This window comes from Mus musculus, chromosome 4 (genome assembly GCF_000001635.26).
Source record: "Mus musculus strain C57BL/6J chromosome 4, GRCm38.p6 C57BL/6J".
Lineage (NCBI taxonomy): Eukaryota > Metazoa > Chordata > Mammalia > Rodentia > Muridae > Mus > Mus musculus.
In genome coordinates, this window is record NC_000070.6 from 151,839,832 (window position 1) to 151,867,807 (window position 27,976).

At 46.4% G+C, this 27,976-nt stretch overlaps 1 protein-coding gene and 2 long non-coding RNA genes across 11 annotated transcripts in view; 2 read left to right on the forward strand and 1 right to left on the reverse strand.

The window, feature by feature from the left end:
- Camta1 (calmodulin binding transcription activator 1) overlaps positions 1–21,937 on the reverse strand; it is an 802,246-nt gene extending 780,309 nt beyond the window's left edge. For 5 of the 7 annotated variants that reach the window (XR_390718.3, XR_881416.2, XR_003954856.1 and 2 more), the window contains exon 1: positions 21,794–21,935. Coding sequence is in view for 4 of the 7 variants with exons in the window: in XM_030253047.1 (XP_030108907.1) it covers positions 21,794–21,838 (45 nt within the window). In the remaining 3 variants the exon portion in view is untranslated. Of the gene's footprint in view, positions 1–21,793 lie in introns of all 7 variants that reach the window. The other 2 variants (NM_001081557.3, NM_001195565.1) reach the window with 1 other exon arrangement.
- Positions 1,748–27,958, forward strand: Gm42357. Of its 2 annotated transcripts, XR_003955316.1 has the most exons (4): positions 1,748–1,813; positions 2,060–2,376; positions 15,040–15,152; positions 27,465–27,958. It is a non-coding gene; the product is annotated as a predicted gene, 42357 (long non-coding RNA). The 2 variants fall into 2 exon arrangements; XR_881602.3 differs by having other exon boundaries at positions 1,748–2,376.
- Positions 21,913–23,480, forward strand: 9230110K08Rik. Of its 2 annotated transcripts, none has more exons than XR_390980.3 (2): positions 21,913–23,026; positions 23,330–23,480. It is a non-coding gene; the product is annotated as an RIKEN cDNA 9230110K08 gene (long non-coding RNA). The 2 variants fall into 2 exon arrangements; XR_390981.3 differs by having other exon boundaries at positions 23,333–23,480.
- Positions 27,959–27,976: the final 18 nt, after the last annotated feature.

Sequence of the window (27,976 nt, forward strand, 5' to 3'; positions counted from 1 at the left end):
CTGCAGAACCACATCTGGAAAGCATCCAGCCTTACAGACAGCCAGGGAAAGAGAGTTGATTCCCCATAACCAGAGATGTGTGTAGGGTATAAAGTAACTTCAGAATTTTTGGAGGGATTTTTACAGGTAAGAACCAAACTATTGTCATAATTTTTCTAAGTTTAATTTTCCCAGGACAAAAGTATATTCAACAATCTGAAAATAAACAGTGCTTAATAAGTGTCATCATCTGTACAAATGTCCATGCTGCAATACACATGTTCTGCAAACAACCATATGAGCCCTAGACTCTGTTGCTAGTGACTCCTCAGAGACGGAGATAAAATATCAGCAGAATCACCCAGGCCCTCCATCTGTACTGGGTGACTCTGTGTCAACTTGACACAAGCTAGAGTCATCAGAGACAAAAGAGCCTCAGTTGAGAAAATGCCTCCATGAAATCCAGCTATAAGGCATTTTCTCAATAGTGATCAATGAGGAAGGTTATAGGTGATGCCATCCCAAGGCTGATGGTTCTGGATTCTATAAGAAAAGAGCCTGGCAAATCAGGGGAAGCAAGCCAGTAAGCAGCACCCATCCATGTCCCCTGCGTCAGCTCCTGCCTCCAGGCTCCTGCCCTGCTTGAGTTTCTGTCCTGACTTCCTTCAATGATGAACAGCAATGTGGAAGTGTAAGCTGAATAAATAAACCCTTTCCTCTCCAACCTTTTTTTTTTTTTGGGGGGGGGGGGGGTCATGGTATTTTGTTGCAGCAACACATACCCTAAGACACCAGCTAACACCACATCATCACAAGTGTCATCTCACATAAAATCTTGGTTTATTCCTCCTACAAGTAGTAGCAGACAGTATGGCTATTCTAGAAAAAGAATGAGAACAAGTCTGGGCACTTGACCCCTATCACTGGCAGGGAGACAAGCTCCCAGCAGAGTTCCTAGCCTCCAGGGAACTTGGGAATGCTGCCCCACTAAGAAGTGCCCAGAGTCAGGGCAGGAAGAAGCTCAGGCTAACGCCAAGCGTGCCTCAGTGCTGACCTGTCTATGATCTTCACAGCTTCTCAGCATTGTCTGGCTCATGAACAATACCACCTATCACCTAACACTACAGTCCTTAAAATTCAACTAAAGCTAAAGGAGAGAAAGGCAATGAGGCACATACCAGGACAATGGTAGACTCGCCTGCCCCAACTCCAGTAGAATTATGGACGTGCACCTTGATGTGAACAGAGCAGAGCTAGAAAGGAAGCCAGGCACTGGGAAGACCCAAGGAGGCTTTTACAAAATCAGTGTGCATCGCCTCACCTGCATCACTGAGAAAAGTGACTCTCAACCCACATTCCTAGCACGGTTACCATTAAACTACTCAAAGTTCTAACACATTTAATTATCAGACTGCCAAGCCCAGGGAAGAACAGAGGCAGCAAATCAGAGGGAAAGAAACAGTACTAAAATCCCACACATCAGCAGAAGCAAGAGTGCCTAGACAGCAAAGACAGGTTTTGTTTGTTTTTGAAAACAATAAAAACTGAACACAAGGCTTAGAAAGATACAGCAGCTTGGATTCATCTGCCATAAAAGTAAAGGCTCCACTCACAAGGCCCCAAACAGCACAGTAGCACTCACAGCTCAGTTCCATAACCTATGTCCATCACAATGAAGCCAAATGAGCAAATGAGATGTCATAAACTCCATGCATTCTACATATTATCAAAGACCAGTCTCACCCCTTTGTTTAACATATAAAATACATCCAAATGGACTGACTCATTTAATCAACAGCACCCAGAAACAGAAGGCGTCGCCTGTACTAGTCAGGTAAACAAGTCTATTTTTATCAAGGGAGATTCACATCAGGGCCAGTAATAAGACGGTAATATTAATGACATGAAAGCTGACTCCTCCTAGTGTGATGATACAGGCTACCTGAAAAGCATCACCATATGGCCACATCTCTTCCATAACTCCCATCACGGCAAGCATCCCATCTGCATCCACAGGGCCTCCACTTGCAGCACTGCCCCAATGTCTCCTACTCACATTGTCCCTCCCTCCCTACGGTAGGAAGCAAACTTCCTGATGGACCTGCTACAATTCATCATGTTGACATCTTCCCACACTCTGAAGGCTGTATGAAGTGAGCATATACTTGCTTTAGACCACTGTAAGGTTTCATTTCCTGGGTGAAACAGATTGCGACTTCTGTCATCTTGTTACTCAGTCTTCTTAACTTGCTGATAAAGGAAAATGCCAAGTGGGAGAGGCTCATTAAAGGTAGTCTCCCACTAAGTGAATTTTCAGATGACCCTGGAAGCTTGGAAGCCAATTCTTCTCCAGCTGAACCTTCGAATGAGAGACAAGTCCTGACTAACACTGAAATGGTAAGTTCATGAGGCCCTAGGCAGAACTTAGCCATGTCCTTCTGAACTCCAGACCCACAAAGAACCCTAGAGTAATAGCTGTCGTGTAATAAGAGGGAAGTTTGTGGTAATGTTTTACAGCATCAGCAAATTAACTATCAGGTCACAGCCCAACAACTAAAAGCTGCCCCATTTTTGTTTCTCTCTTTAAGCCATCATTTCACTATCATTTCATTCAATTGTCTGCATATACCAACAAAATTTATGTCTTAATGTGTACGAGTTCTGCCCTCAAGTGTATCTGTGTATCACTTATGTGCTTGATGCATGCAAAAGACAGAAGAGGGTGTTAGGTTCCTGGAACTGGCATTTCAGAAGGCTGTGGCCTGCCATGTGGTGCTGAGAATCAAACCTGGTCTTCTGCAGGAGCAGCCAGTAAGTGCTCTGAAGCACTGAGCCGTCTCTCCAGGCCCACAGTACTCTCTCTCTCCTGACCCTCTCCAAGTCTCACACCGTGGGATCCTGGACCTGGGTTCCTGTTCAGTTGCCTCTCTGGCCATTCTTTCCTAGCCCCTATGTATCCTCTTCCCCTTTCTACCCTCAAATACCTTCTCTTCCCCATGGCAACCTCAAGCACTACACAGAGTTCTCCTAATTCTTTTGCTATGATTCATCCTACCCAACCAAAAGGCACTGTTACTACTCTGGACAGAAGGACACTGAGCCCAGTCAAGCAAGGCTGCTGCTTCAATGAAGCTTGCCCCTGCCCCAGAGCCCTCCAGTTGCACTCACCATTTTCCATTTTGCCCTGCACCAGGAAGACTGCCCACCATGCACTTCAACATCAGGGTCCTCTCACTGATAGTGCCATGAAGAAAGAAAGGTACTGAACTACTTTTAAACCTTGCCGCCAAGTTTCCAATGTGGCTGTGCACATATACTTTTGTATCATCTTTCTCTAATATTTGCTTCTCAGTGCCAGTACATATGGCTCAAAATCTAGGAAGCACCTTCTAATATGGCCTACACTCTGCTACAAAATTCATTCACTCTACACTCATTCACAGAGGGGTGTGTACAGGCGTGTGTACACTCAAACCTACTAGCTCTTTCTTCAGACAAACGCTGTCAAGATTCTTGTCAGGCATGATTTTCCCTAGACCACTGTGGCTCATTTCTCAACTAGTACATGAACTTCAGCCCAGATGCTCATGCCCACCCTCCAGAAGCATGTATATAACTGAGGAGAAAGAAGAGTGATCGCGCAACCCCAAGGCTGTGGACAGGGAGCAGGCTGCTATGACACACTGATACCTGATCCAATCTGGACAGAGGAGAGGCCAAGAAGGCTTGTAAGAGTCTCATTTAAAGTAAACTCAGAGACAGACAGACAGAGCCATCAAGCACATGAGAGCTGTGGGCCTGCATTCTGGAAGAAGGGACACCGTCTAATCAAGAGCAGACTTATACCTTGCCTACAACAATGAAGAAATGCAGATTCTCCACAAAAGCAGACTGAAAACTTCAACATGCTGTGGGTATAGCTGAGCTGTGTATGAAGTGGAGCAAAGAGTCCTTGTTAGAGATGAATTGATTTTATCCAATCTATTCTACTTCTCTTCTGAAAACAACATTTGTAAAAGTAAGAGTCAGAAAATAACCTAACTCTCTACATAGCTATACTACGAGCCCATCTGGTCACCTGGAACTCTCTAAAATTCTTTCCTCGGTAAGATTCCACAAGCTCTCCAAAGTTCTGCCCAAAATCCTCCTGCCTCTCAGGCTAGCCTTTATTCTATATCACATTTGCCTTAAGAGCACCGAATCCCATCTGCAGTTCATATGATATCCTAATGTCAGTCTTCCCCTTTCCTCCCACAACCCCACTGCTCCATGAAGACAGAAATAGAGACTGAATCTGTCCTTTTCTGAGCTTTGCACAGACAGTTATTATCTGCTGAGTAAATGACCTGACTCAAAAGCGCAGTAGCAGATTCCCACAGTAAATACTAGACTATCTTCTGCCTCCAACCACTGTATAAATGCCAGTGCCACTTGTCCCACCTCCAATAATTACATACATACATACATACATACATACATACATACACATGTATACCCCCACATACAAATAATGTGCTGAGTCTATATTAACCAAATGTATATTAAACAGCAGTAAACTTTTAGAGCACAGGAACACACTGAGGCATCTCCAGGCCGTAAGCGCGGCTGCTTGTTGTCTCATCCCCTACAAAGTCTAGCACCAGCCTAACAGTGAACATGAGCGTTACATCAAGACAGCTCACTGCTGTGATCATTTCAGGCAGCAGTATGCTTTCAAGGGGAGATGCTCAACTTCTTGAGCTAAGCAGGAGTTACTAAGCATATAGGCAGATCCATTAGAATGATTTTAACTCCTCAAACAGATACAGATTTAGCATAATCTCAATAGCATTTACTGTACAAACTGGCAAGTTGGTTCTAATATTCAAATAAACACAAGGAATATATTATAGTAAAAGCAATCCTAAAAAAGAACACCACTCGAGGCCTACACGGACCTGCAAGCCGAGCTCTCAGGATGGTGAAGCAGCAGGAGTGCAACAAGTGTGAGCCCAACCTGGGCTACGACACTCAGCCTCAAAACAAAACAAACACCACTATATCACAAAGCTCCAGTAGAAGATGCAGTCCACGTGATGGCAGAAACAACACGTATAGAGAAAGCAAACGAGGGCTGAGGCTCCAGAAAAAATCCTTCACACTGACAGTAAAACCACTGTCTACACACCTCAATGAGAACAGAACAGTGTTCTTCAACAACTGGACATTACCTAGGAATGGAAAGTCTACCCCATACCACAAACAAACAGTAATGCAAAAATGAACCAGAGATCTAAACACAAGCACTAAAGCTATAAACTTAGAAGAAAGCATGGGAATGGGTTTCATGACCTTGGACGAGGCCTTGCCTCCTTAACTGTGATGACAACTGACTGGGGTAACACCTTATCAAAGTGCCTCAAGAGAATCAAGAAAGTGAAAAGAGAGCCCACAAAATGGAAGAAAATATCTGATTAAGAACTGATAGTCACAATGTAGAAAGAACTTTTCCAATCCAGCAGGAAAACGATAACTGAGAGTAAAAACAGGAATGCCTCCGAAGACACACGTCCCCACACACCTCAGAAGACACACGTCCCCGGACACACCTCAGAAGACACACGTCCCCACACACCTCAGAAGACACACATCCCCACACACCTCAGAAGACACACGTCCCCACACACCTCAGAAGACACACGTCCCCACACACCTCAGAAGACACACGTCCCCACACACCTCAGAAGACACACGTCCCCACACACCTCCGAAGACACACATCCCCGGACACACCTCAGAAGACACACGTCCCCACACACCTCGGAAGACACACGTCCCCACACACCTCAGAAGACACACATCCCCGGACACACCTCAGAAGACACACATCCCCGGACACACCTCAGAAGACACACGTCCCCACACACCTCGGAAGACACACGTCCCCACACACCTCAGAAGACACACATCCCCACACACCTCAGAAGACAGCACGTTCCCATGCACCTCCAAGCAGACCCCAACATCAGTCACTGGGAGATACCCATGAAAACCACACTGAGAGTTAACTTCCCGTCTACAAGAACCAGGAGAAACAGCAAGGACAGACAGACAGTAGCAAGTGTTAGCTAGCAAGGGAGGAACTGGAACCCTCAGTCCTGCTGCTAGGAGCACACTCCAGAGCAGCCACATCGCACAAGAATCCAGGTTCTTTAATAACAGAGTAAGCTATAAAATAGCATTTCTATCTTAGGCACGGTAACCAAGAGGACACAGAACATCTTTGATGACACAACCTCAATGACTGGTGAATAGATACTTGGAATGTGGCAGACAGTTACAGGATTTGGCACCCCAAAAAGGGGTAAAGAGACATGAACTTCAGAGCATCATCAGTCACACAACACGATACCATAAATCCACAGCTATGAGGTGTCCAAACCAGCAAACCCATCAAGACAGGAAGCAGATTAGTAACTGCTCAAGTTAAGGGAAGAATGGGGGATGCCTCCTAAAACATACAAAATTTTATTTGTGCATTAATTGTACAAAATAATCCATTTCATTATGACATTTTCATACATTTTTGCAGTGTGATTTGATTTTAGCAGGTTTTCTTTCTGGAGTAATGAGAACGCTGTGGATTTGGAGACAGCTGCACAACTGTAACAAAAATGGTCACAGGGTATATGTGATGTATAAAATCTATCTTAATAATGCTATTTTTAAAAAAGAAATCAAGCTGTGGGTAGTGACACTTGTAATCCCAGCACGCTGGGAAGTAAAGGCAGAAGGACCAGAAGTTCAATGCCAGCCTCAGCTATATACACACAGACTTCTAGGTCAGCCTCAGCTCCGAGAGAGAGAGAGAGAGAGAGAGAGAGAGAGAGAGAGAGAGAGAGAGAGAGAGAGAGAGAGATATGACACACACAGAGAATCGATTCCTTTACCTCCTCCTTTGGTTGGGGAGAGCACAATGCTGAGCAATGCTCCCTGCACACTATCTACTCAAGGTCATCACTATGAAACACCGATTGCTAATCCCCTGTAGGTGTGGAAAGTTCGAAGGCTCTCCACCCTTTAGTCTTCCAAACAGTTCTTTCAAAGTCTTCAATGTACTTTCTATAATTCTATGAGAAATCATGAAGAAGAAGAAAAAGAGAGATCAGGGGACAGGAAGGAGAGGTGCCCAATGAGGTGCACACAAGTGGCCACAGGCACAAACACATCTGGGTTCCTCCTCCCATACCCATTCTCAGGGCACTGCCTTCCACTGTTTCTAGAATTTATATTTATTATCTTTAATTAGGTGCATATGTGTGTAGCTTATACAAATGAATGCAGTCACCTACAGATTGCCCAGAGCTGGAATGTGGGTACTGGGAACTGAACTCAAGCCCTCTGTAAGAGCAAAACCAGAAAGCACTCTTAACTACTGAGTCTTCTCTCTAGCCCATGTCTTCCAAGTTTACCTAAGGATGCAAAACTTCAACCACTAAGCTGATTGTCCATAACCAGGGGAAAGGAAATGAAGTCCACACAAAAATATGAACTATGAGACCTCAGCTGACAGTGACACCCATCCCCCAAAAAATGTCTGACATAGCTGGGAACGCCCACAAGGCAGAAAGCACACAAACCACCGTACCCTGGGCACCCACTTTACACAGTCAAAGCGCACGCTCTGGACAGTCACACATCCAGAAATGATTTATTTCTCATACACCAAGGACAGCTGACCAATACCTTCAGCCTCCCATCTGTAGCTACAATAAACATTTTCTATGACATTTGTTTGTTTGTGTGTGCACCTCTGTTGTGGAGGTTAGATAACTTCAGGAGTCAGTTCTCTCCTTTTACCATGTAGGTTCAAAGGATCAAACTCAGGTGGTCAGGCTTGGAGGCACAGTAAGCGGCACAGTATCATTTACACTACTTGATGGAGCCAGTTTAAGATGCCATGACCCCTGCTACAAAGGCACAATCTCTTCTCTGCTTAGCCCCTCTATGTCATCACTCATCTTAGCCCACCTCCACCAAGACAAAAACCTGGTGTTTGGACACAAAACAAGATTCAGTCCAACTCTGTCTTAATTTTCTGTACCTCCTGAGCCATCAAAGGTGAAGTCAGATAATGATGAGCACTAGAGTCAAGACATGCTCGAGCCATGACTGGTGGCCACAGCAGACAACAGCCGCATTTAACTTAAGCTAAGAAACGAAGAAGGCCTCCTTGCTAGAAAACTAATAGGCAACAGAAGAGAGAAGAGCTTTGGCATGGAAAATGGGATCCCAGCTCAGCCCAAGTGTCCCTAGAAAAAGCTTCTAGTGTAGATATACCAAGGGCAGTCCCAGAGTCTTGCTGCTTTACGGTGTCCCAGAAGCCTTAGTACTAGAACTGCCCCCACTGAACCTGGCCTATGTGGCCAGGCTCTTGCAACCCAAAATGCATTTATTCTTTCTGAAACAAGATTCCACTATGTAGAGCTAGTCTAGAAACACTCTGCAGACCTGGCTGACTAGCCCAGAATGAGACCTCACCATGGCCTTCTCTTCTGTCAGTGGTGCTACAACATACCCAATACACAATTTACTGTTGTAGTAATCTCTGAACACACAAGGTAGTGGCAGCACCCCATACTGTGCATTAAAACCATTCAGAAAGATCCTAAGTTTTTATTATTTTACTGAATCACCAGTTCTATCTCTGCTCCTTCATCAAATGAACCTCTGCAGGGCAGGCCTGGCAAAATATGCAGAAAACAGCATCGAGCAGGCACCGCAACTGAAGCACCAGAGCAGGTAACGATATGGCATAACTACAGAGGCCAGAGGAACAGACCAAGAGGACAGACGAGAGTCATCACGGTGTTTGCTCAGGCTGAGAGGCCATCTCAGTACCACACTTGCCATCAGAGGGCACCTGCACAAGCAGCAATGGCTTACACGTAGGATAATGTGACTGGTACAGAAAACACAAGTCTCTTCCCACCCAAAATGCCTGCAGTAAATTCTGGGCTCTAAATTTGGTCAAGTAATCGATGATCAATTTCTGGAGGACCCCTAGGAAGAAACACAAGTCCTTAAAAGCTCTGAGTGCCCACTCGCCACCCCTCGATGTTATAGCACAACAGCCTCCATCAATAAAATTAAATGAGCAAGAAACCGCCTCTGAAGCTGTGTCAAAGCAAAAGACTCAGCCAGCATATTTCCTAACAGCAGAGATGGGACAAGGCAAAGAATATTTACAGGAACACCAGGAACTTGAACTTCTCCTCCTGTATCGTTAAGTACAAAAGAAACTCAAAACATGAATTATGTTCAAAACGTCCCACAACGCACGACCTGGCACAGCCCAGGGATTGTGTCTAAGCAAAGATGCTATACTATTGACTGCAGCAGACCACAGCAACTCCCCAACCCACAACAAGTTTAATAGGAGAGTCTGTGTTTACTGAATTACTGGCAATCAATACATTTTAATAACGCTTATATTAATCAACTCCAAAAAACACAGCTAAATGAATATAAATACTATCTTGAACACACATGTCTGGGGTCAGCAAATAATACTTTTTCAACTGCAGTCATATATTTAAGTCTTTAAGTATTTAAGTCTACTTTCTAAAAGTATAAACCCTCATTCATACCTAAATAAAGGCTTTAAATCCACCACAGAGGATACCTAAGAAGACTGTTTCTGTATTGAAAATCTTCAGTAAAAACCTTAACAATTTTTTTTTAACTTTCTTTAGACAGAGGGGGCATTTCTATGTACAGCAAGCATAAAGGAGGTACCTCAGAGGCTATACTTCAAACTCCCCTGTCAAGGTGTAAGCCTACATATTTATTCTTGACCTGGTATAAGAACTTCAAAGGAAAAAAGAAGTCCCACAGAGCAGCCAGTATCAGCAAGGGAGCTGCAAAGTAAACTGCATCTATCCACCTTCACTCCCGTACCATCCTGAGGAAGAATGGGGAGAACTTTCAGAGGTCATTTCTAGGACAGCACTTTATCCATCTGAACAATCTCCTTACAATCATTACCAACTAACTCATGACACAGAGCTGAGGTCTGGGAAAGGCAAGATGGGGAGAGGAGCCAGAGTCAAAAATAACAAATGGATGCATGGGAATTGTCTGATAAGGACAAGAGATAAGGAGGCCAAAGAGAGAGGCTTCTACCTCTGGCCCCAAAAGTAGCATCAAAGTCAGGAGCACCCTGCTGGTGGAGCTCCTTAGTCCAAGGTCACCCCTCTACTAAGGGGAAGAAGCAGCCCTACCCAGGAACCACGGGGGCTTATTAGAAGTCAGCAGATTAGCTTATCACTGCTTGATTCAGGGAAGGAAAGGACAAGAATGCTGATGCCAAGAGACATCTCCAATATGTAAAACCTAATCATTGAAGCCCCCAACTTTTCAGACATCCTACGGAGGGACACAGTTTTGAAAATTACAAAGTCTTAACAAAGTAAACAGTCCCTTCTTGGGATCAGCAAGATGGCTTAGCCACCAAGCCTGACGGAACCTGAGGTTGATCCCTGAAATCCACATGGAGGAGAGAACAGACTCCTCTCACCTTCCTATGTCTCCCCTACCACATAATGTTAAATCATAACCAAAAACAAAACCTGGGGCTGAAGAGATGTCTCAACAGTTAAGAGCACACACTGTTCTTCCAGGACTCTATAGAGATCAGTTCCCGGCACCCATGTCAGTAGCTCACAACCACCATCCACCTCCAGGAAGTTCCAACACCTTCCTGGGACCTGCAAAGGCATGGTACTCACTCTCATTCACTCATGTACACACACATAATTAAAAGTATAATCATTGAAAACTAAATCCCCAGGGCTTGAGAAGATGCTCAGTGGCTCAGAGCACTGGCTGCTTTTCCAGAGGACCCAGGTTTGACTCCTAACACCCACATGGTATTCTCAATTCTCTGTAACTCAGTTCTAGGGAACCAATACTTCTGACACAGAGTGGTATACAACATACATCCAAGAAAAACACCAAAACACATGAATCAATTTTTTTAAATGTAAGAGCAAACTTTAAATATAATAAAAATGATTCCTGTCTTCAACATTACTAATAGTTGAGTGGTAGCTTCCACAAAGCCCTGCATCCTATACCCAGCCCTTCAAGGGGAAAACTTGTACCTACACAATGAATTTTTACATGTACTATATGTAAACACATACAGTCACATGCACATGTGAATACACAATGCCATAATTCTAAATATTTAAATAATTATCAAAACTATTTATCTCTTAGGAAAAATAACAACTGAAATGTGTGCCTTCAAATGCATATCCAGAAGCTAACTGCTTTCTTCCCCTTAGTACATGTACCAAAATAAAGAAACAAAAAAACAAAACCTAGCTCCCAGAGAAGTCACTCATCTGTTACCATCAGACCACTCAAAACATATAAAGTTCCATCATAAGGATATAAGGAAATGTATCTGAGATGTCACATGGCTTAAAATGCTGCCCCCAGGGTCTGGGAAAACAGCTTAATCAGTAAAGTGCTTTTGCACCCATGTAAAAACTGGGTGCACCAGCACATTTCCACCACTGGGGGGTTGACTCAGATGGATCCCTGGGGCTTTGTGGCCTGCCACTGTACGCAATTAGCTCCAGGCTGAATGTCTCAAAGAGCTGGAAGGCACCACACCAGAAGCTAACTTCTGGGCTCCCTGTGTAATCATTTTCATTTGTATGGTGGGGGAGACATGTGGAGGTCAGAGCAAAACTTGCCGAGGAGGTCAGTTCTCTTTCTACCATGTTTGGTAGAAAGTTTGGTGACAAGCCCTTATTCACTAAGCCATCTAGCTGGCCCCCAAAACAAAATATTGAACATAAAACTTTGTACCTTTCAGAGCTCTGTACCTCTAGAGGATCTCTAAAAAGCTGTGAGCTGTAAATAGGATTTACACATGAACACACAAAATGAAGCTTAGTATTAAAAAAATTCCAGAGTAAGATACATTGGCAAAGTCCTTAGTTCATCTCATAGTGAGTGCGCACGCACACACACATACACACACACACACAGTTTAAGAAAGAGGTATCAACTGCAATGACTATAGTTTTATCATCCACTCTAACCATGAACTGAGCTATAAATGGCACAGCCTAGAAGTAACATATGCTATTTTTAAATGTCCTTGCCAATTAAATAGTCAGAAAATCAGTAAAGCCCCCCCCCGCACCCCCCACAAGAAAGCAAGGAAAATTAACTTGTTTAGAGCTAACCATTCATCAAACATAGGCTTGAACAATGCCAGAAGCCAGACGCCCAGCCTCTGTGTTGGCCCTACAGAGAAAAATTCAAGTGAGAGTCCTTCAAGACTGTCTTCACTGGGTCAGATTTCAAACAGCAACCTCCCTGGAGGAGAAGCTCCATCCCATAGCTACATGAGGGTACAATCCAGAGAAATGAAATCTGACTCTAACTCGGGATGTTATGCCTTCCACAACAACAGTATATCAAAACCAGAAATGTTAAAACCATAAAATAATCAAGATATTTGAAATACTTCAAGAGTAACCAAATGCTCAGAGTAGCCCACATGCTCTGCAACAGCAGCAGATCTGAGCCCAGCCTGCCTCTGTGAAATGAAGCAGAATCCTCCAATTCAGCAAATGACACAATAAATATTCTCTGTAACAAAGGAAACATGGCATAGCACTCTAACCTTATAGCAAAAACACAAATTTTGTATCAATATGTTCACAACACAGCTCAACACAAAAATCAGAACCTAATTAAAACTACTGCTTTAGACCTCAAGCTGTCTGGCCAGCAACCTTGCCCAAACTGAATTGCTGCAGACCAACCAGCAGGAGCAACTACAGCATTATCTAACAACTGTAGTGCTTCATCTCTTGTTTTATCTTTCATGGTTGACTTATGAACTGACTGATGGCAAACTGATATGTGAATATGCCAATTCAAAAACACAAAGAAAAAAATGGAAGCACAAAATTCATGAATGAAAATGCTGACGTCATAGCTCAACTCTCAGAGCTGAAGGACACAAGAAAGTGTGCACCTGTCTTTAGGGATGTTAACTCAAAGTCACTTAGTGAAGAAAGGACGTAAGTCAGCCCCTCCTTGCTCAGAACGAATGAAGAAAGGTGAGGTAACAGAAAAACCTTTGCTAGCCCAGAAATGAGAAACAGGCAATGCATGAGGCACAAATCAGCACTGCTTGTGAATGGCCCAACTATTTCAGGTGGTTAGAGTTAATACTTGCACTTTATAAAGATTTAGGAGTGTGGGGATGTCCGGGGGTGGGGGTGGGGTCCATCATAAAACTGTTCTCCACTTGGGACTGAAGAAATGGCTTAGCAGTTGAAGAGAACGTGCTGTTCTTCTAGAAGACCAGAGTTGGGCTCCCAGCATCCACAATCAAGAGCTCACACAGAGTCACACAAAACACACAAATAATAAAATAAGCTGTTAAAAAAAAAAAAAAAAAAAAAAAAAACCTTTCTCCCAGGGCTGGAGAGATGATGGCTCAGCAGTTAAGAGCACTGACTGCTCTTCCAGAGGTCCTGAGTTCAATTCCCAGCAACCACATGGTGGCTCACAGCCATCTGTAATGGGATCCAATGCCCTCTTCTGGTGTGTCTGAAGATAGCTACAGTGTACTTATAAAATAAATCTTAAAAATTTAAAAAATAAATTAAAAAAAAAAACTAACACCTTTCTCCCACCATTGGCCTATACTTACAAAGAGCACACAACAGCAACAAGAATAGCTGGCTCTGCCACACTACACCTGATCATAAGTAATTCTAAACAAGCAGGTAAGACTCACAGGCCTCCAGAACAACTTGGATTTTTATATTAGGGAAAGGATACTTTTATGTTACAATGCAAGCAATCTATTAACACAAAGTTTTGATTCATTCAGAAGTATTAAAGCATCTAGGAGTAAGATTGTTCACAGTTTTCATCTTTTGGCAGAACACTAAGAATAAAGTTTAGACACAATTTTTTAAATCCTTCTATTCAAGACACTTAAGCCACAGTTGTTGATCCCTAAGGTTAAGATTATTACAATCTTAGAAACCATCAGTGGTCTCAGAGCCTTTGTGACCTCTCCCAACACAGGACTACAAGGACAGTCTCACTATCTGTGCTATGGTACAAATAACCATTTCCACAGCTTAAAATAGACATTCACCAAAATGGATTTTTTTTAATTTAAGCAATAAACAATTCTGCCAATAAACATTTTGAAAAGGAGATCTTATTAAGTTAAAATGCAAACACGCCAGTTTTATCTACAGATCTGGAATGCTGGCGATCACCTCAGCTTCCACCAGCACCTTTGATAGAACACCACTACCCCCTTGTGGATTCATAATAAAAATTCTTATCTTGAATCTAGTTTTGAAATGTTCCATTCTGCTAAACTTCCACCAAACTACAGTTTCTTCACTAAAAACTATTTTATCTCAAGTACTTTCTAAATGAAGGGAAGGAAAACACATTTTAGGCTCACCAAGGCCATCAACAACTTTGTGGTGAATAGCGAGTTGGCATTCCACTGTTCTGTCAGGCTGTCCCAATCGCTGATGGCTGATTTTATCACTTCACTTCCTAAGAATCTCTTATGATTCCCAAAAACCAAGAGGGGACATAGACCCTTCAGAAAGGGACTAAGATTTACAAAGACAGAAATCCCTGCCTTTACTCACATGCCTTCAGAAATAATTCTTGACAGTCTCAAGCAACCCTGATGAAAGAAAACTAAAATATATGTTTAAAAGCTAGAAACAAGGAGTGGAGGGGAGAGGATCAGTAGAATGAGCACCTCTAAACCAAAAATGGAGGCACATGTCTGTAACCCCGAACCTGGCTGGCAGGTAGAAGTTCAAGGTCATCCGCAAGCACATAGAGTAGTCAAGGCCAGCCGACCAACATGAAGGGACAAAGATGGTGATAGAAAGGAAGAGTGCGTCTGGAAGCATCTGCACATAGCTCTGCCATCACACACACAAGTCTCACTGATGCAAGTTACACAGGATCACATATCTGGCTTCTCCATCCCAACAGATTCTAGGTTTAACAAGTGTCCAGTGACGTGGCCAAAGAGTCGTGGTGGCCTGCACTTTCATGGAAGTCACCACACAATTCTCAAACATATTCAGAACTCCTGAGAGGACACAGTAAGTAACCATTGCCTGTATTTCTTCAAACTACTAAGTAGGAATAAAAAGGAAAAAATAAGCTGCTTGGCAGGTGTTACCTTGTAGTAACTGATAAGGAAAAATGGAAGAGAGACTCTCAGAAAGGATGCAAAATGCCCCTTAGAATACATACCAAAGGTACCAACTGTGGCCCAGCCCAAGCTAGTGACTAAACTCACAAGAGTCATCAGAACTAGCCTTCAGGATGGCCTGCTGCCTTGTTGGAGATTATTTCGCTACATTTACTGTTTCTGTATTTAGGGGAGGAGTTAAAGAGGTGTTTCGGTTGGCATGAGGAAGCACAGCATAACAGCATAACGTGACTTACTTTGTCTCCAAGGACTGCCATGCTTGGCATTTCTTTCAAAGCACGGCACTGTGCATGCAAAGCTACCCTGCAGAAAGCAGAGGGAAGAAGACAGTCCAGGCCAACACCTCCTTCAAAGTCACCCTTTGCTAACAGTTTCAGGAAGGGACATCTCATGACTTGAAAGGCCCAGCTAAATCTAAAGGGGGGAAAAAGTTACTGCACTTTTCCAAAATAGCAAAGGACTTACGCACTTTAAAAAACATGCAACCACATCAGAAAATGAGCAGACCAATGGAATGAACACCTAAGAGCCCGTAAAACTAAAGATACCTCGGTCCTTCCATCTTTATGCTATGTCAACCATCTGAAAAATTAAGAGCATTCCTCTGAGTGAGTGAGTGAGCGAGCGAGCGAGTGAGCAAGTGAGTGTGAGTGTGTGTGTGTGAAAGAGAGAGTTGAGTTTGAGAGTGGGTGTGTGGATGTGGGTGTGAAAAAGAGAGTATGAGTGAGAGAGAATGGGTGTGGGGGTGTGTAAAGTGGGATTAATGTGACTGGCTGGGCCTCTCTGCACTGGAGTGTGTAGTATTTCTTTTTAAATCAAGAATAATGAGATTTTAAAAATGTTCAAGAAACATTACCAGTTTTTACAGGAGACCATAGATAGCATTCTACAAGTTATGATGCTCTAGTCAGAGAAAGAGAACATGAACATAGTGTCTAAACACACTGATGGACAACATTTACTATGGAGAGTAGTACAGGCTGTGCTCATTGTATATGCACCTTCTCATGTATGACAAATACTACAGGGTGGCTGACCACCCCATCTTCTAACGACAATTCTAACACTCACAGGACAACTGAGTACTACACTCATGATGGCATTTAAAAGAAAATATGACTGTGTCTGAACAATTTTGTCCCTAAACCTGAGTAAAACATAGGGAGGGAAGGAGGGAGGGAGGGAAGAAGGAAGGGAGAGAGAGAGGAATGGAGGGAAGGGGGAAGGGAACTAGGCACCCCTTCCTAAAGCAAGATGGACAAAGACTCAGAACCAGAACACCCCTACCCTCACTACATACATCAGCCTGCACCACAGCACAAGGCGAGGCAGAGGATTGTTAACTGTACCTGAAGAATCGCACTGCAATCAAACCAGAGAGAGAGAGAGAGAGAGAAGCCAGAGAAATGCAGCAAAAACAAATCCCCAAAATCCTACAGGGGGAGGCTCGCAAACCTGAAGGACCAGCATTTCACTAGGACTCCAATTAGAAATGCCACTGTCCCCTCGCTGGGACAGTGATCCCATGCCACCTACCTATCCAACAGGTAGAGAAGGAAAAGGAGATAGAGCCTGAGTTACTCAGAATAAGCCAAGTCTGATGGTTCTGTAAGACACACAGTATTGAAGACCACCCACAGGACAAAAATGCAAAAGATACATTGTCAACCTGCCACCACAAAACAAACAACCAGGGGACAAAGGAGACAGCCACCCATAGACTAAGGGTTTCCACAGGAGTGAAGGCTACAGGACGAGCTTCTACCAGTCACTGTGGAGAGGAAACCTGGCTTCAGAGACGAAGAGAAGGAGCACACTTCAGGTTAACTCTGACCAGCGTCAACACTGCGACGTATACCTCACCTGGACTCAAAACAATCAGGCTTTATCAAAATAGAAAAGAAAAATATAAATGTCAGTACTATTAAACAGCATAAAGAATTAAAAGACACATGATAAACTAGTGAGTATACCTGGCTCTGGCCTTGGAGTGGTGGCCACACTTAAACATTAGATTTAGATAACTCAACAGCAAAACACGAGTCGTTTTGCCTAATCCCTGAGAACATGAACCACAGGAAAGACAAGAAGGTTTTTCTGCAGCACTTATGTAAAAACATATCTGACACTGGATACCATGCATAGGCTACCCAGTAATCAATGCTGCTGGTCTCACGTTTACTAACATCCCAATCTATCATATATAAAAATGACCTCAAAGTTACATCTAGACAGTCAGACTAAGAGTGAACTCTAATTTCTTGTACGTGCACACAAGCATACACATACCTGCAGTGTGGTGTTGTGGAGAGCTGCTAAACGCCCCTCCCAGAACACCCTCCTCCCCCGTTCACCACCCTACACCTCCAGGGAGCAAGGAAGGGGTTGCACAGGATAGCACGCCAGTCAAGTGCATTTTTGTTAAGATTACAATCCAAAAAAAAATCAAAATTCAGAAAAAAAGTTTATAAGACTTTCTTAAAGTCAAGTACAGACAGACTGAAATATTATTCATAAAAAAGCTACCATGACCCAACATGGGAGTCAGGCAGACACTGAATCCCCACAAATCCCTGCTCACAGCAGACACCCACAAAAAGGGCTCCAGAGTTAATAGCTGAGTGATGGATCCTAGACACGACAATGACTTTTCCTCAGAACAGCAGACACTAACATACCACCAAAGACTCAATGGGACAACTGCAGGAGGCTATCAACATGAGACCCACAAGGTGAAAGAGAATGCTCTTCAAAATGCAATGAGGAGGACATAAGGACTGGCCCAGAGTAATGAAAAAGGTGGAGGGAATGGGCCCCAGAGGGGCTATTTCAAGATCAGAAAGAAGCGAAATCCCACCCACACATGGACTAACGCAGTAAACTCAGAGATAAACTACTCCTTTCTTACTCTAGAATGGGCCATTTTAGGGAGGGATATTAAAACTTAAGAAACCAGAAAATGTGGCTGAGATGGGCACAGCACACATACACATGCATACACATACACACACTCGCAAACACACACATACACATGCACAAGGCTGGGGGGCGGGGGGGGGGGGGGGGGAGGGGCTAGTCCTTAAGTTTAAGGCCAAGCTGTTCTACATAACAAACTCTAAGATAGCCTAAGTTGCAAAACATGACCCTGCCTCAAAAAGACAAAATATTAAAATTTTTCATAAAATACAAAGGATGAAAACATGGCTAAGGATGGCCTAGACTCTTCTCCAAAAGCAGGAACGAGTGATGCTCCTCTTCTGAAAAGGAAGCTGAAGCACTCCGACCTTGAGGAGAGGCTGCTGTGCACATGTTCACATGCAGAATCCACTGAGGGGTAAGATGGAGAAACCACAACATCTCCCAGAAATAGGTAAGTCAGGTCTAAAAGGAGACTAGAGAAAGGTCATTTGGCCTTTCCCAAATGCTGGGGAATCAGAAATGGAAGAGGAAGTGATGTCTGAACGAAAAGATAGGGGGTGGGGCAAAGTAATTAAGAGAAGCGGGGTAACCTGACTAACTGCAAGAGAAGACCTCCACCGATTCCCACCCTTCCCGGATGCAGTCACATAGTCAGCGCAAGCAGATCCACTTGAGATCCTCACTTTAGCACAAGCGGTGCAGCTCTGGTGGTACCTTCAGTACCCCTCCTTGCACAGTCCATGTGTGGGGTACTCTGATGGACAGGGACAACACCCAAGGAAGTCAACGGCCTGGAGAAAGGTGCAGAAGAGCCATCACCAGAAACGAGAAGACTCTCAGGCCTACAGGAACATACACAGCAGGTAATCAACTCTTCATTTTTCCAAGGCTCACTAGCACCCTAGAAACAATCAACTCCTTTAGGCTGACAACAGACACAAGATTTAAAACAGCCTAAAAATGGGAGACACACAGGAAAATCAGAGCAAGAGCTTTCCTTTCTGGCAGCGAGTACCATGCTGAAAAGCAAAGCCAGAGCCACCTGAGACACCTCCTTACTTGGGAAAGCAAGGTGGAGGGCTCCCTTGTTAGGAAAAGAACTTCAAGAGAACAGAAACAAGAACACACAACACACAGCTGGAAGGTGAGGCTCTACACGAAGTCTGTCAAAAAGTAAGATGACACTGCTGAGCGAGAGCACGAGACAGGGAGGTGAGCACCTGAGCAGAGGCAGGGCTGTGGGCCCCAGAGAAAGAACCTGGAAACCCTGCCACCTTCCCGGGAAGCAGCGGCAAGCACTTTTCCGAAGGCACCTTCTTCTAATTTCTTAGCGTCTCTCACTTCACTGGCTGAAATACAACAGGGATGTACTTGAAGCCGTCAGTTAGCTCCCAGTTCTATCAGGGAGAGGCAGCCGCTTCTCCATTTCCTATCATTTCCCCAAAACACAGGAAATCGCTTTCTCCTACACTGCAGGGGGAAAAAAAAATCAAGATAAGAACTTTCACTCCCCACAGAATCAAGCTGAGAATACTGTCCCTAGATTCCAAATGGAAAAGTCTGGGCATTCATCAGCAAGCACTCCACACATGGGAGAAGTGCCTTTCTGCTTATTCAGTACAATACAAATGACAAATGAAGGAGTAGTGTGACATTGCTTTTATCAACGACACCTTGGCTTCTTCTAATCCTGAAGCCACCAATAACATACATGGGTAGGTATGTACAGATACACACATTCTGGCAAATTAACACTCCACCCACTCTGACCATAGAGCTGCCACCTGACCCTTCTAACTTCTTCTGGGTATGTATAGAATGCTATTGCACATATGCACAAAGTGGTCTGTGTGTGTCAACAACTGTGTCGAGCACCCAATTTCCGTGATGTCAAAGAGAACCAGAACAGCAAAAAGTAGAGAAATTGCCCCTTTGCTTGAAAGGTGCAAGATCCAAAGAAATGTTTTGATCCCACTAGAGACATACCAGGGCCAAAGGAAGATTCTGGTACAACAAGGAGCACACAAGCTACCTCTTCTCAAATGGCATGTGGGCGACAAGGGTGTCTACACTCCCTATTCTGGATAGAAAGGCATATGGCTTCTCCTTACCCAGCCAACATGAATACAATTTGAGAAAATTAGAGAAAGTCAAGGTAACAGGCTCACTAAATATGGCTGACTGGGAAACAGGAGCCATAAGGAGGGTCTGAGTTCTCTCAGAAAAAAAAAAAAAAAAGAAGAATTGGGAAGTTTATTTCCAAGAAAGATTCAAAGACTTCTTGAGAGTGGGATGCATAAAGTCTGGTTCTTTCTGCTCAGAAGACAGGAATCAGAACACCAAATTCAAGGGCACTGGACCCTTTTCCCAGTGGGATAGTGTTAACTGGTGAAGGGTGCCCCCTAAGATCCAAGAGTGAACGGGAAGCAATAGATCCTTCTTTTCCTGCAAGAAACAAGTACTGAGGTCCCTTACACTCAAGTGGTAGGCACATCGGAAGTCCTGCCTGCCCTACATCTTACTGGGGCGCCCACCCTGGCCCAGACAGGGAACTCCAAGGAGAGAGGCAGACAGCTAGGGAGAGGAGCATTGGAGCGTCCGGTTTTCCCAACAAGAAAGAGGGCAACTCGAAGGGTGTTCAGGAAATGAGCTCACCCTAACCCAGGAAAGTGTACGGAAAGAGTACAGATCTGGAAGAAGTGTCTGCCTGCCTATTTAGAAATGACTTCAGAGCTGCACAGGGCCCCACAAGCCACTGGGTGAGCTAAGAAGGAAGAACATGGGTAGCCCCGAGTCCCCTTGTCCTGGCCAAAAAAAAAAAAAAAGATTAACCCAGCGTGCAGAGGCTCCGCGGCCCCACGAGAGTCCCCTCAAAAAGGGGACAGGCTGACACGGAACCCTCAGTGCTCGGAGAGGATCGGGGTCACGGAAGGTAAAGGGCATGGCAGTGTGGAGACCCCACCCTCCCGGTAGTGAGGGTGCAAGGGCAAGTGTGGAAGAGCATGCTGTGAGGGGCGGGGAGGCCGCGCGAGGACCCCGGCCCTGCTGGGGGAGGGGTCGCCCGGGGCCTCGGCCGAGGGGCGCTCGGCACGAGGGGGGCCCCCTGGCGGGGACCCGCGCGGGGACACCCCCCACGCCGGCGCTAGGAGGCGCCGCGCGGCCCGAGGGGGGCTGTGGAGGGGAACGTCCGGCCCTGACGCCGCTACGGCCGCCGGCACCGGTGCCCGCGAGCCCCCGCGGCCCGGGAAACTTTCCGCCCCGCGGCCCCCTGACACCCCGACCGACACGGCGGGGATGCCCCGGGCCGGGTGCGGGAGGCGTCGCGGCTTCTCCTCCTCCTCGCTGGGCCCGGCCCCCGCCCCGCGCGCCCCCCGCCCCGGCCTGCCGCCCCCGGGGCTGGGTGCGGGGCGCCCCGCTCGGCCGGCCCGCGAGTCACCTCAGGACTCGGCCGCGCTCCGCCCCCCCCACCCCGCCGGCGCCCTCCCCGCGCCCGCCGCGCCCCCGCGCTCGCGCCCCGCGCCGCCGATGCCCGGGATGTCCGGCGCGGCCCCGGGCTCGCCGTGTCGCCGCCACCCTGACAGCCCCGGGCCCTCACGCTCCGGCTCTCACCTTCCGGCTTGTTTTCGGCAGCCATTTCCCCTCCGCGCGCCACATCCTCCTCCTCCTCGCGACCGGGACCCCGAGCGCGCGCCTCGTACCGCCGCCGCCGCCGGCCCAGCCACCCCGCCGCCGCCGCGCACCCGCCCTGGCCCCGCCCCGCGGCCCACGCACAGCGCCCACTGGTTGGTGCGTCTGCCAGTCACGGCTCCCGCGACCAATCGGACCGCACCAGGGGTCTCACTACTCTCCGGGAGGAGCGTCCTATCCACCCTGTCCATTGGCTGATCACCACCGCACCGACTAAAGTGATTGGCCTGGAATCAACGCCCCCTCCCCACCCACTCCCGGGAAAACCCGCCCTCCAGACCTAAACAAAGCTTCCTAGTGGACAGAGGTCGAAAGGATGGCCCAATCAGGATGAGGCTGACACGGAATATTTCCTCGAGGCCGAGACGTGGTGTTTTGATTGGACGTCACTACAGTGTTTCCCAAGCCGTCCAGACCAATCAAAGGGGGTTCCCGGAACTCGGGAACGGCTGTGGGAAGCCCCGCCCCCCAGCGTGACCGTCATGAGGAAGGCGCTCGCTCATTGGTGTGCTGGGGCTTTTCCCGCGTGCTCCGGGAGCTGAAGGACGTTCCCGGGGAAGCCGCTGCTGGCGCGTGGGGGTCCCGGTGTCTTCGGAGGACACGCTGGGATCTCCGGGATCCCGCAGCCTGCGGCGCTGGCGGGGGGCGGCCCTGCCGGAGGGATACGTAAGGCACCGAGGCGTGCCGGTTCACAGCGTTCCCGAACCGTTTAGCCGAGAGTCGGGGCGTCGCTGCCCGACACGGGGGAGGGGCGCACCTCCCGGCAGACCACGCCCCTCGGCCAAATCCCGCCCCTTCCTGGCCTCAGCCCCGCCCCCTCGGCCGGCGCAGCGTCCCCGCGGCCACCCTACGCTCCCGCCTGCCTTGCGCTCCTCTGTCCCCTTTTCTAGCGGCTTAAAATACTGAAACTTTATTTTGGTCACGTTGCCCATGTGACCGGCGGAGCCGATGAGTCATAGGTGCCTGTCCCAGGCTGCAGCCGCGGATCTAGGGCTCGGAACGCTCGACCTCGGCTAGCCTAGCCAATCCCTCCCGGGCTCCCGGCGCTTCGGTCGGGTTCCAGCCGCAGCTCCGCGCAGCTCTCCTGCCTGTAGGTCCACACCGGAGAGATTCGCACGCCCTGCAGACACAAGCCCGGGCCAGAAGAGCTGCAAAGTACTGCGCCTTCTCGAGAGAAATCAGGGGCTCTGAACGTGGCCAGAAAATAGAGGAAAGGATGGAAGGAGAGAGGGAGGGGAAGGGCAGAGTGCAGGAATTCCGCACATAGAAAAATAAAAGGGAAGGAGAAGAGGGAGGGCAAACACCATGCAGGGATTCTGCAGGTGCACTGAAGGGAAGCGGGAGGGAAGGAAGGAGAATGCACTTTAATGAAAAGCAGCTGAGCTCCAGATCCTCTCTGTAAACTTGCACTGTTTGATTCCTCAACATTTTTTTCTCTCTCTCTCCGTTTGCTACTAGCAGAAACACTGAAAAGTCGATCGAGTGTTTTGGCGTTAGGATTGATCGTCAAAGCCAGTCTGTGCCAATCCTAACAACGTGTGGTCTTCTTATGATGGTCACCGTTGAGAATTGCTTAGGTTGTTCCAAAAATAAAGATGTCCCAAAAGAATGTTTTGTATTGTATACTCATTCTTCAACAAACTTTAATTTTATGAGCCTCAAAAAAAAAGGCGAAATTTTTAACAACCAGGGTACAGTATTTTATCGATTAGCATTCTTAATAGCACTAGTGTAGACGATTTGGGAGCGGAAACCTGCCTCTGGAAACGCTGGTGGCGTTGTAAGTTAGAATAACTCTTTCAAAAAGCAATTTCACAGTATGTATTAAAAGCCGTAAAAATATCTACATCTTTTGACCTAGTAATCTTACTTCTGAGAATCTGTTCTAAGGAAATAACTCCAAATTGGGTGTGGGGTTGCTCAGTGTGTGACGGTGTTCTTCACTAATCACTGTGTTTGTTACAACAAAGAAATGAACGCTGAAGGCTGGGGAGGTGGCTCCACAGTGAGAGGCTCAATCGGCTTTCCCAGGGGACCCCAGCCCCGTTCCCAGCACCCACACTGGACAGCTCAGAACTGCCAGGGGCTCCGGCTCTAAACCACCCGTGCTCATCCCTCATATATACCACATATACCTGTACATCCCTCATTCATACACATAGTTAAAAAAATAATAACGTATTTTTTTAAGTGGACACGTCCCAAAGTGCTAATGTTGGCTGTTTAACAGATAAATTGTCAGAAGTGGACAATCACTTATTGCTGGAGGCCCGGGAGATATTCAAGTTTTTGGTGTTCATTTACAAATATAACAGAATGACGGTACAGAATACTGCATTTGAGAGCTAAGGATGTGGCTCAGTCTGGAGAGTGTTGTGACTAGCATGGGCGAAGTTTTACATCCCATCCCCCACCCACCCACCGTATGAACCAAGCATGGTGGCACAGGCTGCTAACGCCAACACTCCGGAGCCGGAGGCAGAAGGGTCAGAGACAGTCAAGATCTCCTCCAGTTACAAAGCAAATTTATCTCAAAGGAGAGCAACACACAGACAGAGTGAGCATGCGTGCTTCATTTTATAAAAGACTGGCGCAATGTGTTTAAGAAATGGCATCTAGGAGGTTGAGACTATTACCTAACTGTCTCTATTTTTCTATAATATAGCCACAATACAGTTACATTGCATTTATAATTAAAGTTAAAATCCTGAGCTAGAGAGATGGCTCAGCAGTTTAAGAACACTGACTGCTCTTCCAAATGTCCTGAGCTCAAATCCCAGCACCCACATTGTGTTTCCTGTCAACAACCCCAGTTCGGGAGGATACAGCACCTTCTTCTGGCCTCAAAGGACATTAGGCACAAGGTATACATACACATATGCAAGCAAACCACTCAATAAGTTTAAGCCAATAGCAAGCCTGCACACACACACACACACACACACACACACACACACACACACCTGTAGTATCAGATACTCAGGAGCCTGGTACAAGAAGATCACTTAAGCACAAGGACTCGTGGCCTCCCTGTCAACACAGTGAGACCCTCTTGTAAATAACGATGACGATAACAACTGCACCTTCCGCATGCTGTGGACACACATGCTGCATGTACTCCTGAGACTATACCCATGAGCAGAGAGCATCTATCTTCAAGGAGCTCACAGGCTAACAACATTAACAAGAGCCCGGGAGAGCACTGTGCAAACATGGAAAGCAGTAAGCAGTGTCACATGAACCTCTGGAGTGTCACCATCACCATCAAAACCCATAGACCAGGCACTATAGTAGGCCCTTAATGAAGAATAGAGAGGTCCGTAAGACACGGGGTCTCTAAGGCTATTTCAGGGGACCCACAAGGCCCAAAGCTTTTCCATGCTCATACCATGTTGGTCTCTCGCACGTGTACAGATCTGCAATAGTCGCGTAGCACATCCTCACAACAACTGTGTGCAGAAAGGAGAGTGCAGCCAACTCCTGTCATGCTCGAGAGTAACAAAACTTGCAAACTTATAAACAGAACAGTGTTGCCTTCCAGGTCATCCTTTGCTTTCTTTTGATAAATAGTTACTATATCTCATTTAAAAACATGATTTGTGTTAATATGTAATGAGCTTGTTATTCTTTGGAAGTGAACTGGTTACTTTTAAATTTTCTTAGTTTTAATTTAGACAATAACATCCAATTCAACATAAGCACACTTACATAAGCCAAAGCTCACTGGGTTCCCAGTGATTTCAACTATATAAAGAAATTATTAAACCAAGGTGTTCAGGAATTCCTGAGCTGGAGAAAGGCTGGGCTGGGGGCTGGGGGGTTGCTTGAGAGAGAAACCAAGAGATGTGCAGTGTGTGTGTGTGTGCAGTGTATGTGTGTGTGTGTGTGTGTGTGTGTGTGTGCGTGCATACAGTATGTGTGTACAGTGTGTGTGTGTGTGTGCAGTGTGTGTGTACAGTGTATGTGTGTGCAGTGTGTTTGTGTGTGTGCAGTGTATGTGTGTGTGTGGTATGTGTCTGTGTGTGTACAGTGTATCTATGCAGTGTGTGTGCAGTGTGTGTGTGCAGTGTGTACTGTGTGTCTGTGTGTGTGGTATGTGTGTGTGTGTGTGCAGTGTGTCTATGCAGTGTGTGTGTGTGCAGTGTTTTGTGTGTGTGTGTTTGTGTGTACAGTATATGTGTGTGTGCAGTGTGTGTGTACAGTGTGTGTGTGCAGTGTGTGTGTACAATGTGTGTGTGTGCAGTATGTGTGTGTGTGTGTGTGTGTGTGTGCAGTGTATTTGTGTGTGTGGTATGTGTCTGTGTGTGTACAGTGTATCTATGCAGTGTGTATGCAGTGTGTGTGTGCAGTGTGTGCTGTGTGTCTGTGTGTGTGGTATGTGTGTGTGTGTGTATGTGCGTGTGCAGTGCGTCTATGCAGTGTGTGTGTGTGTGCAGTACGTGTGTGCAGTGTGTGATATGTGTCTGTGTGTGTGCAGTGTGTGTGTGCAGTGAGTGTCTGTCTGTCTGTCTATCTGTCTGCATGTGTCTCTGTGTGAGACATAAATACCTTGTGGAAGTCAGTTCTCTCCGTCCACTGCGAGGATCCTGAGGACTGAACTCTGGTCTTCAGGCTTCATGGCAAGCACCTCTACTTACTGAGCAATCTCACCAGCCCCCTACCTTATTTTTTGAGACAGGGTCTTTCATAAAACCTGGCACTCACCAATTCAACTAAATTGGCTGGGCAGCACACCCCAGAGTCCTCTTGTCTCTGTCACTAGGATTAAAGACAGACATCATAGTGCTCTACTTTTTGTCTGTAGTAGCTGAGTATCAAAAGCAGGTCCTTATATACTCAGCAAGCATTTTACGGACCTAACCTTCTCTCCAGCACTGGGATGCTGGGGAGTTTAAGGATTTTAAGTAAAGAAAGTGGCCTGAGAGCTGATGGATGGAACCGACACCAGTTAGGATTTTTGAGATGAATAGCTTGTTACATTTGGTCAGTATTTACTGAAAGAGAACGAGGACTTCCAGACCACTCCAGGCAGCTTCGTTTTCCCTTTTAGCAATTAAAACACAGAAATGCGCATTAACACTAGCCATGGGGTTGCAGGTGAAGTTATTTAAACAACAGCTCTGGCTGTAAAAGCTTTCCACCGTGGCCTTGAGTAAAACTCCCCTACTGCACCTGCCTGAGTTTCCTGACTTCCAAAGTCCACAGTTGTAGGAAGACAGGATTGCGCTTCTGGTTTGAGACCCAGAGGGACAGCAGCTGAGTCCCTGAAAGGCTACAGAGAAATGGCTGAGGGACAGCAAACATTAGGGGAAGGGGGCAAGGAGACATTAGTGTCTGTACAGCCAGACCCTCCCTATGCTTCCGCTGTCTGTCTAGTGGGCATGGGTCCCGGCAATTGACAGAGAAGTAAGATTTCATAAGTTACCCTAGACCACCACTGGCGGCTGAGAGTCATTCAGAGGGCTCCTTAGATAGAGCCAGTGCTTCCAACAGTAGCTCAGTCTTCCAGGGAAAAGTCACTCAGGTGATACAAGAAAATCACCTGTCGAAAGCCCAGCACGGAGGTTCATGACTGTTACCCCATCATTTCCAGGGCTGAGGCTGGAGAATCCACACAAGTTGGAAGTCGCTGCAATGACAATACAGAGCAAACAAACCGACCAAAATCGCCTGCCAGACACCTAGAACACAATGGGAGTGGAGGCAAACACCAGTGAACCAGAAGACAGAGGCAGATGCAGGAGGACCACAAGTTCAAGGCCAACCTGAGCTAGGGAGATCCCGTCCCTTAGAGCAGCCACTTAGTGAGGCAAGTGTTCTTCTCACAAGCATGAGAACCTAGCATCCACCAAAAGCCCAGCATGGATGGTAGCACACCAGAGGGGCCTAGACTGGCAGATCAGCAGGGCTTGCTGGCTAACCTTATCAGTAAACCCCAGGACCCCCCAGAGAGCCTTTGGACAGCTCCGGAGGAACAATGTTCAAGGTTGACATCTGGCCTCCCTGGGTAAAGGCAGACCTGTTCGCGTTCACCCACACTCACAAAACAGCAAAAAGGAAACTGAAATAAAAGCCTCTGGAATGCCAGCGTTGTCATGTTGGGTG